This window comes from Equus quagga, chromosome 2 (genome assembly GCF_021613505.1).
Source record: "Equus quagga isolate Etosha38 chromosome 2, UCLA_HA_Equagga_1.0, whole genome shotgun sequence".
Taxonomy (NCBI): Eukaryota; Metazoa; Chordata; class Mammalia; order Perissodactyla; family Equidae; genus Equus; species Equus quagga.
The window spans coordinates 80,828,260-80,840,462 of NC_060268.1; the positions used below are offsets into that span (position 1 = coordinate 80,828,260).

At 34.4% G+C, this 12,203-nt stretch overlaps 1 protein-coding gene across 7 annotated transcripts in view; it reads right to left on the reverse strand.

Annotated features, from left to right (window-relative positions):
- The window catches only part of MEF2A (myocyte enhancer factor 2A), a 167,046-nt gene that overhangs the window by 35,574 nt on the left and 119,269 nt on the right, over window positions 1-12,203 (reverse strand). For 3 of the 7 annotated variants that reach the window (XM_046653016.1, XM_046653020.1, XM_046653017.1), the window contains exons 4-6: window positions 4,087-4,236; window positions 1,751-1,970; window positions 931-990 (exon numbers count right to left, since the gene is read on the reverse strand). In XM_046653016.1, coding sequence (XP_046508972.1) covers window positions 931-990; window positions 1,751-1,970; window positions 4,087-4,236 — 430 coding nt within the window. Of the gene's footprint in view, window positions 1-930; window positions 991-1,750; window positions 1,971-4,086; window positions 4,237-4,301; window positions 4,434-12,203 lie in introns of all 7 variants that reach the window. The other 4 variants (XM_046653019.1, XM_046653023.1, XM_046653018.1 and 1 more) reach the window with 2 other exon arrangements.

Genomic DNA, 12,203 nt, shown 5'->3' on the forward strand with positions numbered 1-12,203 from the left:
AGCTCCTGACATTTTCGTGGAATGAATGGGTTGAACAAATGCAATTGAGAATTTTTCCTCTAAGTGATCTGTTTTCAGATGTCTCCAGGAACACACAATATCTAAAAGCAGGAAGGGAATTCCTGCCCTTGCTTTCAGATAACAATGATGATAATTGTGATTATCACAGATTAAGAGACCAAGATGACAATGTGATGATAATCCAAATGGAAACTGTTATTCTTGTAACTCTTTGACATAAATGCCATATTTTTGTAATGTTAAGATCATCCTCTATCTTGATCAGCATTTCAGGGCTGGGGAGACATATTTATGACATGTGTTTAAACTGCTAGTCATCTTGGAAGGGGTCCCAAAGTAAAACAACCAATTTGGCTGCAACCATGACAAAATGTCAATGTTCTACATTTGACCACCAAATAGATCCTTTAGAGACAAACTTTTCAAATTTCTTTGTATCTCTAGAAGCAGACCCACCACTTCTTCACAGTGTAATCTCTCTGAAAACATTTCATGCTACTCTAAGCAATATCAGTCTGATGGCAGTCTAATTTGGTGAGAAGAGATGATACAGAAAGCTTCTCCTTAAGAAATTGTCTTGATGTAAAAATGGTATTAAGGCAGTTTAGTCCTTATAAAAGAACAATGTCTGCTACGAAGGAGGCATTCAATAAATATTTATTGAATAAATGAATAACTGAACCTAAGGCCAAGGTGTAAGGAATAAAGCAAGGGTGTTATGAAAAAATGTTAAGTATTAATGAAAGTACCCCTCAGAAGGAAATTAAGTCTACAAAGGGACATGTCTACTCTAGTCATAGCCCCATATTTTCCTCTTCATTTGGTCGAAGGCACTGTTTGAGGGACAATATTCTTCTTATCTTAGATAGGATAGATGCCTACAAAATGAAACAGTAGGAATTCACTCACCCACTGGGCTGCTTCCAGCTCCATTTGGCACTGTGAGGTCTGAAGTGCTCAACATCCCACCTAAGGACATTATAGAGAGAAGAGAGAGGGCAAAGAATGAAGATAAATTGGCTCTCCTTCTCTGAATGACTATGAACTGAACAGAGGTAACCCTCACTCCACTCTTAAAAAACACAAAAATAAAAACTAGTCCAGTCCGAACTTTGTGTTAATGTGTACTATGATGTAGCCATATATATATGAGCTCACCTATCAAGCTCTGGACATGTTTGTCTTCCTGTGTATCAATACCTAATGGTATATATTGATAAGAATTGGTGCAGTGCTAATGGAATACTACTAAATCTAGGACTTAAGGGAGAGGAGATACTGCATTACAGAGAGTAATGCAGTAAATGCACTGCAAGTTTCCGCTGAACTAATGAACAAATTCAGGCAGGAGGAGATGCAAAAAAGGGCTCTAATTCCAGTTAAGTCAGTCTATTCCCCACATTTTTAACATGAATGGCTCACAGTGAACTTTAAATCTTTGCTCATGATATCCTAATTAAATTTTCTGCCTGTCAAAGTATGGCTTTGCTCTGATAAGGAAAGCTTATAGGTGGCAGGTTCTCTATATGGTTCCACTGGGCCTGACATGATGCCAGAGCCACAGTGGATTTTCAAAAAACTACTTTAAAATGGAGCCAATTACTTAGTAGCGACTTTTGCTCAGCAAAGCAATAAAATTAGAGTAGCAGAATAAGAAACTGCTTATGCGAGCAATTAGTTCTTTCACCCTTATTGTTAAAGGACCGGCAGAATGGATATCACTACGTACCTGCACTGCCCGTACTTGGTGGTCTCTGAGGGGCTGCAGGGGATACATTTCTATGTAATGTGGCTTGAGGTGGAGAGAGCATACTTGAATCTGCTAATGTTGAGCTGGCTGCCAAAGATGGGGACACAAGTGAACTCCCTGGGTTAGTGTAAGACAAAGCATTAGGGCTGGTCACAGGGACTGTGACAGACATTGAGAAGTTTTGAGGTGGCAAACCAGGCTGTAAACAAAGAACAAGAAAGAGAAGACTGTTAGTTTTATTTTCCTCTACATTAAATTTAATAACTTATGAACTTTAATTTGATAAGGTAACTCTAGTTATTCAAAGTAGAGGATGGGGATAATTTCTTACTAAATCAATCTGGAGATTTAAGCTATTCTCTTAAGAATTATATTTGAATCTGAGTATGTTTGACATGAAACTTTTCAACTTCAGTTTTTATACATTAATACATATATACTAATATAATGTATATATTTCAAATACTCATAGAGATGAAAATTAGATGTCAGAACCAGATATTAAAGTAGTATTGTCAAATTTAGACATTATGAAATACATCATTACCAAGTAAGCATAAATTAGCACTTTAATGCAAACCAGTTTAGTAACATTTCTATTGGGAGACTCCAAATATAATAAACGGGGAAAAATGTGTACACATATTATAAACTTAATACATCAAATTTGGAACATTATAAATAAGCCCCGGTCTAATTTAATTGACTGACATTCTTAATGGACAAAACTAAAAAAAAAAAAAAAAATCGAATTATATACATAACACAATGCAATCTGAATGTAATGAAAACACAAAGAAACAACCTAAACAATAAAATTAAATACTGACAAGCTATCTTTAAACTGTATGAAGATTAAATTACAAATATTACAAACGCTATCTTCCTTCCCTCCAAAATATTCCACACCTTTAAAATATTTTCTATTTTCTCTTCCATTTCCTCCATAGACCACCTACAATATACTTGTTATCTATGTAAATAAATCCTCTTTATGATTTAAAGCGAGAGGAAAAAGGACTTTCCTCTCCTCACATTTTAAAACAGTGATTTGCAAAGTAAGGTAACACTGCTAATTCAAAGTTGGAAAAATATAAATAGTTTATGTATGTACTCTATTCAATAGTCTATTTCATGTAGAAAATTATAATTCATTAACAGATATAAAATAACAGGTATATGATGAAATTTTTTCAAAAGTAAAGCCATTTTACTTATTCACACAGTATTTTTGCAACTTAACATTAACTGCAAGGTCACCAACATCCATGTAAGGTCAGCAGGGATTTTATTTTATTTTGTTTGCTATTGTTTTGTCTTTTAAAAACAATAATGATATTAGCACAAAAACACCTCCTTAAATCTATTTTTCATGAGCTTCTTCTTATAGTATAGGACTACGGTGAAGAAATAATCCATGATGTATACTTTAGGGCATAGTTTTAAGAGATTTAACTCTGACAATGAAATAAATATCAGCATCAGAACCAATCTGTTCTATGAAGCCTACACTACATATACAGCATCAGAAAATCAGATCCAAAATAGCTGTCTTAAGGAGCTCTTGCCAATGGAGCTTCCACTGAGAACTCTTTAAAGAACTATCAAAGGAGTATGAACTTGAAGAAATATTGTTTCACTGTGGTTAGATGTAGGAGCCTGGAAAAATTTTAAACCAACTATTTGTTTTACAACCAGTTTAAGAACATCATTTCCTGAAATTAAAATCAAGCCAAGGCTCTAGTCCTCAATATCTACAGTATAAGAAAAGGAGTTTGGAGGTATTGTTGCCAAGCAGTTTTGGGACATTTACAAAGAGCCAAACACTAAGCTACTACTACTATAGCAACTATGCAAAATAATTAAAAATGATTTTGAAACACCAAATTTTGCAATAAATCTAAACATTCTGTATTTTATAGTCTCAAGATCTATTTAAGTACATGTAGCATTTTTTAAAAGTCACAGGAGGGAGAGGGAGGTCTTATATGCACCGTATACTGAAAATCATGGAAATTCAGAGCTAGAAAGGACCTCAAAAATTGTGAGCCAACTCACGCACTTTACAGATGAGGAAATTAGAATCCAGGATGTTTAGGTACCCTATCCGAAGCTATAGGGGATAGTAGCAGAGTCAGGATTAGGATGTTTTCTCTTCACTTCTATGCTTAAGACACTGAACATGTATTATTATACGATTTCAGCAATTTTAAGTTGTATAGAACCAAAAAAAACGTTGTCATTATCCACTGTGAAAAAAACAACAAGATGTGTGGTCAATCTCTTCATGCACAAGATAAAAGCACAAACCATACTTTAGTACTCACTGCGATTTTATGATTCCGCATCATATTATCAAATTCCTCATTAATTTTTTTATATTTTTCTTCTGTATGTGGAGTTAGCACATAGGAAGTATCAGGGTCTGGGCTGTCGCACCCTCTGTGTTCCTTCTTGTTCAGAGCCTAAATAATGAAGTTAACAAAAAGGATCAACAAATAAAAAGTAAAGGTAAAGTAAAAGTACTTACAGGGCCTCGTTTGAAAATAAAATCACTATCTTCATTTAGTTTGCTGAATCTGTCCTCCGAGAGTGGACTGTGCTCAAAGTAATCGTCAGCATCAGGGCTCTCACAACCATTAAGGCCTTTCTTTCTTAAAGTCTGAAATACAATTGGAAAATTCACACACAAATGATACTAACTTGCCATGAGTTTTTTTTTGTAAAATTTATTAAGAGGAGCACAGACTGAATGAATTGAATTATACAAGAGCCACTGAAATGGTTTTAAATGATCATAAATGTACTCTAATTCTTCAAATAAGGTAAACCTTAGATATAAGCAAAATTAATGCTGCCATTGTACATTAAGAGAAAAGGCATATTTACTTGTTCAGATTCTTCCTTCCCAAACTTCCTAGAGAATACTAAGTTACTCACTACTCTGACAGTTATAATCTGAATCTCATTACATCCTGATCAACGCCAGATGAGCACCTGACAGGGCCAATGAGTGTGAGACCTGAAATAGAAATGTATCAAAATGATGTTTTGACGAGTTATCATAGTATCTTTATAAAATGAACATTTCAGCAACTTCATCTACTGATTTCTTTCCGCTTGAGTTTATCCTATTCACCAGGAAGAATCAGCACAATATCCCAATAATTTCATTCCTAATTTGTTCTTAAATACTATCATTTTCCTACATAACTTAAGTATAAAAACTCAAATACTTATTTACATATGACAGTAATGATTCTTTCCTATGTAGAATGTACATATTATTCGTAAATTTACATAGGTTTAAAATTTGTAATAAAAAGTTATTCAGGGGCCAGCCCGGTGGCGCGGTGGTTAAGTCCGCACATTCTGCTTTGGCGGCCTGGGGTTCGCTGGTTCGGATCCCAGGTGCGGACATGGCACTGCTTGGGAAAAACCATGCTGTGGCAGGCATCCCATGTATAAAGTAGAGGAAGATGGGCACGGATGTTAGCTCAGGGCCAGTCTTCCTCAGCAAAAAGAGGAGGATTGGCAGTAGTTAGCTCAGGGCTAATCTTCCTCACACACACACACAAAAAGTTATTCAGCATGTAGCTTCCTCCCTCTTTGCGGATCTCCATCATAGATTCATTTAATCCACTGAATTATTATGGAGAATTTTCTAGCGTGTCATCAAAGTATCCCCTGGATCATATAGACTTTTTTTTCTTACTTTGGAGTAAAAACATAGTGAACGGTTGGCTTTTTGATGTTTAACTTTTTAAAATTAAAATCATCATAAAATGACTTGTCTAGTATTTAAAAGAATAAATTTAAAACCAAGGACTTGACAATCTATGGAATATTAATTTACCTTCAGAATGTCTATTATTTTAAAGTAGAATTACGGGGTTCAACAACTTAAACAACTTTGAGACTTATTGACCTTCCAGCCAAACACAGCGGTTTTAGGAAGTTAAAATTTTCCAAGTAACCCTACGTAACAGAGCATATTTAATTAGGAAACAGTTTGATCAATAGATTGGTACTAGATAAGTTCATTAATAAATGATTATTTAAACTAGATTTAAGGTATATTTTTAATTAATTCGTAACAACAGATCTTGGTATACTTTAAAACATGATTTACAATAATTATGAATGCTTACTCTTTTTTTCTTGAAAAAAGTAGAATATAAACACATAATACATTAAGATTTGAGAATTTTTTTCTTAGTTTCTCTGAGGTCAAATTATTTTAAAATTTCACTTTGCTCAAGTTTTTTTTTTGAATGCTTAGAGAATCATAAGAAATCACTAGTATAGATATGTTAGCTTCTCAAATTAGTTGGCATGTGCTTGCAATCCCACACACAATGCCTGAAACCCCCACCACAACACAATCACTAAACACAAGCATATAGCAAACACTACACCTATTCCCCGACATTGTCCCCATCGCTCTAAATTCTATAGGTCAAAGTAATCACATGGACTTTTTATGTGTACTTAGCCACAAAAGGTCCTGTTGTTTAGAACTTAGAATGGAGACAAGTATCCTCCCCCATCCATGGCTGCAAATTCTGCTTGCCAAAACTCCAAGTTGCTATCAGCAGTGAAGATGTTAACACTCAGAATACTGGAACACAATGAACTCTCATAACCTACACAGCCCTAGAAACAGAACAAATATAGTAGGTGCCTACACACAGATTTTATCATGAAGTTGTTGATTTATGCTAGCCTTAAATCTCTAGATATTTTCCCCTCATATTCATATATCTTAAGACTAGGTAATTCATAGTCTTGCTCTTCCACTAATAGCAATCACCAAGTATGTATCTCTTGGAACACTTTTGAAATTATAGAAGAAAAAGAATATGACCTTTGTCTAATAATTACACCAAATTTTTATTCTACTACAGTAGGGTCAACCCTACTTTTACTCATGAAGAAGAATAATGTTCTGGTATCTCCAGCTCTGCAAGCCTTCACTTCAGATGGGGTTCCTGTCATTGTGAGGGAATTTAAGAGGCAGTATCAGCTCTGTAGATAACAAGCTAATGTACCTCTGTTGGATATCCAACTTGTGTCTTCTTATCACCAGAACATGAAGAGTTGTTTTGAGGACCCAACTACCATAAAAAGACTTTTTCTGTCTTCTTTATCATTACCACATAGCATAATAGTAAAAGTTTCTCCTGTGTCACTGGTACTAACAAGTGGAATGCTGTAATCTATTAACAAGGCCAGGCGAGGCATACAAAAAACAGGCTAGCTTCAGTTTTCTCACGTGCTTCAAGTTAGCCACAATAAAAACACTTGCTGGGTGAAGAAAACAGTCTGAAAGGTCACCACTATGAGGAATCTGCTTTTAAGTGAAAAAAAATTCATCAAAAGTACTAGCACTATGCACTCTTTATGGCTATTACTGATGATTATAATGTTCCATTCTGAAGTAAACAGGACTTCAAAAATACTTTATTCTTACACAAGTGATTGACAGTTTTCCCGTGCCATTATGGCAAACAAGGGGAAAACTCAATTGTGTCAAAACAATTTCAAATTTCAATGGTGTATGCATTTAAGCTGATTTATCCCAGTTGCTTTTCTTAAATAATTGTATTATGAAACATACATTACAAATTGCTAACAGGGTCTGCTGTGATGAGGAATGAAATTATTAATCAATTTAAGCTGACTTGATACAACGTCTTCTATGTCCTTTATGTCAGTGTTCCAAACATGTTTAAAGATTCTAACTGGCAAGATTACTTAAATGAAATCTTAAAATTAATACACCTACAATTTTCATCAGTTCATTTCTATAGAAGACAGAAATTTTTTTTGGAGGGTCACATAAGCACCTTTAAAAAACACACATTTCTACTTGTCACAATAAAGTTAAATTCTATTATGGTTTTAACAGCTTTTCTTTTTGTGATTTGGGGCCAATTCAGTCAGATACTTTCTGCATACTGTCATTTATGGTATGAAATGTAGGTTTTAAATAATAAATGTCCTTAGCTAACATTTACCTGTAATGTTAGCTATGTGAAGACAGATTTTGAAAAGACTTTTATATTCATCAAAAAATAACTGCTAAGTGTCTTTAATGAAAAACTATGTATTGTACAAAAGGCACATCCTTCCAGGTTATCTGATTCTATGGGGTTTTGCCTGTCTTTGCGCTATTTTACAACTCTGTAGAGATAGAAGTTAATTTGTAGAAAACTAATAGTAATACAAATAATGTGTTTATAGAACTGCAAACAAATTCGATCTGGTGGAGGTTCAATTGACTTCCTTCCTCACTGTGAAAGAGGTTAGTTTTTTCATCTATGAAACAAATTCACTTTGCTTTCTTGATGGGCTTGTGTATTTGTCTAATCTTTGGATTTACCTGTTAACCAGTTGCAACATTTTTTTTCTGGTTCCCTCAGTAATTAATGGGTTAAAATCTTTGACTCAAGTTCATTTTATATCTGAGAATCACACTTTCATCTTTTTTGAAAATTATTTTTTAACAGTTACAAGTGAAACTACTCTTGACTTAGGATTCATAGTAGATCTAAACGCAGGAGAAGAGATTGCTAATAGTCCTTGTTAGGACTTAACATTAGATTGAGTAAAAGAAAAAAGCAATGTGTTGTTATTTAAAATTTTTGAAAATATTTGATTATCTGATTAATGATCTGTATTAATTTACTATGGTATCAAAAATTAAGGAAATACGATCAGAGAAGGTTTATGACCTTTTGGTATTCTTCTTCAAAAAATTAAACAGAATAATCCTTAATTCTTGTGACAATTCATAAATTAAATGTTGTTCATATCACAGTATTGAGTGCAACTGTCTAAAACTGCAAACCCCACAATCTCTTGAAGCTGGGCTGTTCTCCATCTGAAACTACTGAGTTCTAAAGTGAAACTCAAGCTGGCACAGGCAGACGGGAGTGTTTGCCTGAAAGCATTTCCAGGGAAAAGGGATCCTACATTGCATCCCTACTTTCTGAGCTGGAAATGCCCAAATTAAACCTAAAAGGGCAGCCTTTGGTTTTGTTTTTGGTATTAAATCAGTTTTACCCCAATGAAGAGGAACTTAACTACCTATTGATCAAAGACCCCATCGGTAGGAAAGCTCTTAAATTTAAAATTTCCATACCAATTTAAGAAAAAACAGTGAAAAACTCAAATTTAGTGGGTGTCCTGGCTAGAACTTCCCTTCAGGTTATATCCACCCTCTGTTCTTTGACTATTTTACAGCTCTGCAGAGACAGACGTTAGTTAACCTGAAGAAAACTGATTATAACTGAAAATAATTCCTGTTCACAGAAATTGTTGCCTGTGGAATGTCACTGATTATCACCTGCTGGATACCGACCAACTTTGCTGGCAGTTGTAAATTCATTTCAGCATTCTTTATTAATGCGTGGTACTTTTACTTCTTTTTTGAACCAGGTGTGATACCTTACTGGTTCACTCATTAGTTGGTTAAATAAAATCTTTGACACATGTTCATTTTATAGTTGTATGAGAGTAATGATTATACCTTCTTCCAAATCTAATTAGAAACTTGGAGGACTTATAGTCCCAACTGTCTCCTGTACATTTCCATTTAGATATTTGGCTAACATCTCTATGTCAATTTAGCCAAGATAGAATTCATTATCTTTCATTATACAGATCCCCTCTTTGGACTTACCTCTCTAGTCAACACAGCAAGCAATCTTACTGTTCACTCTTTGTTGTCTCCCCATATTCACATGGAATACCAAATTTTGTAGATTATTTCCATTTCCACTGCCACTATACTCATGTGGGCCTGCACTCCCTTATGTCTGGACTCCTACTACATCCTCTTTCACTTTTTTCTCTCTCTAATCTGTCTCATAAATTGTTACAGATTTACTTCTCCTCAATACAACTTTTGTATTTGTCATCCATTTTAAATCTTTGATGGCGCTCTTTATGATCTAAACCAGTAGTCTCTAAACTTTTTAGATTATCTACCCCATCTATAAATATATTTCATGCACAGCCCCCAAAATATGCATATATTTTACAAGTTACATGCGTGAATGACTGTCAATCTTTTTAGTAGGCATATTTTAGGATAAAATAGAATTTCTATTGTTTTCTTCTTGGACTCCAAAAGATAGTTTTGTACATCTTACATTCCTCTTCTGCAATAACGGATGTAAGATACAAAATCAAAATTTCTTAGTCTAACTGCAAGTCACCTACAAGCCTAGCTCCTACTTTTTTTGCTTTTTTCCATTTCTAACCTCCCTGAAACCTCTGATCCAGTCACAGTGGTCAAAATTACTGTGCTCCTAACAGTCACAAAAATCCCTTCACTGATGTAACCTCACTTGTCTGAAACCCGGTCCTATCTCTATCTGTATGACTGTTTTATGGCTCACTATGGCCTAGTTTTAACCTCCACTTTCCATGAAACTACCCCCACCCTGCTTCCTATGCTAAAATTTTAAGAGCACTTACTCTATAGAACATTCATGTAACACGTTACATTACATTTACCTATCTTCTGAATATTTGCAGTGTCCTCAACTAATCTATGAACTTTCAAACCAAAGCCTGAAATCTAGATTGCTTTACATTTTCAGAGTCTAGACAAAACAGGGTGCTACACACACATGAAAGTTTTATATTTATCAATATAAAAACTTGCACGATAAAAAAAACATACTAAAGGAGAGCAAGATCAGGATGGTATGACAAGTTACCTCAGAAGTCTTCTAAAACACAAAGTTATGAATTTGTCAAAATATACTTAAATAATAGGTAATCTGGAGACAGTCTGTACTAGGTTAATTCACAGAAACTGTTGATATCTGACTGCTTTTGAACTCCAAAAAAAATTTCATATGTAAGTTTAACTTAGACTAGCCTATATTCTGGAAACTTCTGGGAGATTCTCCAGTGAGCTTTGGACAGGAAAGATCAGAATTGCTAGTACAAGAAGGCTTCTTTTATGTTGAGTATACAGTTAGCTATAATCAATTAATAACCAAAGGTTTTGATTTTGGATCTTATTTTGAACCCAGCACGGTCGAGTACAAACTTGGAAATCTGAAAAACAAAAGGCATACTTTTCTAGAGCAAGGGAATCTCCATGTCATCTATAGAGGACCAACCCAGTTTTTAAAAAAAGTCTATATTAGCACTGAGACAAGGTCCCACAGTTCAACAAATCTTTTCTCCTACTGAGACATAAAACACAGTATTATAATTGAAGCTTTTTTTAAATTTGGGAATTACGCTCTGATTACAAAAATGGTTAATTGGATAAAGACCCAGAACATCAATTATTTTTACATGAAGACCATCAGTTGTGCCTTCAGAAGAATCACCTTGCAAACCAGCCTTCGTGGCAAAAATGAGACCAAGTAGATCTTGAGATGGTGTCAGGTCCTCAGGGAGCCAGGTATTCCTTCCTGCCTTGGATGCCATCTGCCTATACTCTTTCAATAAATTCCACTTTAGCTTGAGCTACTTTAAATGGATTTCTATTTCTTATAATCAAAGGACCCTGATGAAGAAAACTGACAAATTCTTTAGGTCACAAATTAATAGTCTCCTTATCTACGTCACGAAAGTCCTAAAACAAGTCAGGCTAGTACCTCCACAACCTAGAGTCCAGAAAGGGTCCCAAACATGGAAGTAAGATGACTGATTATTTCCTGTTTTTGGCCAAAGATAATTGATTCAAATAATGGTACATACATCATTAGGCCATGCGTACTATTGTTCTACTTATAAAGTATTAGTAACCTTATCTTTCAAGTTCAAGGAAATATTTACAGAATTATGAGTATATAATAGTGATAGGCAAGCCCCATACATTTGCCTCTCATTTTCTAGTCTTTATTACTAAATCTGTTGGCGAAACTGGAGATGGAAAGAATAAGGGAAGAGTGGAAAGGAGATAGGGAAAAGAAACCTGAGGAGGCAAGAACAATGTGGTTTAGACGTTTTTATAAGTATATCCAGGTTTTGTTTTTATACAATAAACTTAAAGAAATATATTTCAAAATAGACTATAAATTAGGGGCAGCTAATCGTAAACAGATTTCCTTTGTCTTATAGTCTCTCATCAGCAAAAAAATAATACATTTAAAATTTTAGACATACTTATTCCCCATGGAAGTTATATATACACAAATATGTGTATATGTAAATATATATATGCACAAATACACATATATACATAAGTTACCATAATCTTTGGTGTTTGTTTACAGAGTAAAGATAGCTAGTATTCAGGATATTTTTCATTGTAAATACGTTTAAATAAACATTTAAACCACGTGGAGTCTGAAATAAGAACTGATAAAAACCCCAGGGGACCAGCATTGTCCAGAATCTTGATATGCTACTAAACTTTGGGTTCAGGAGTCTATACTGCCTGAGTGTTTACCAGAGC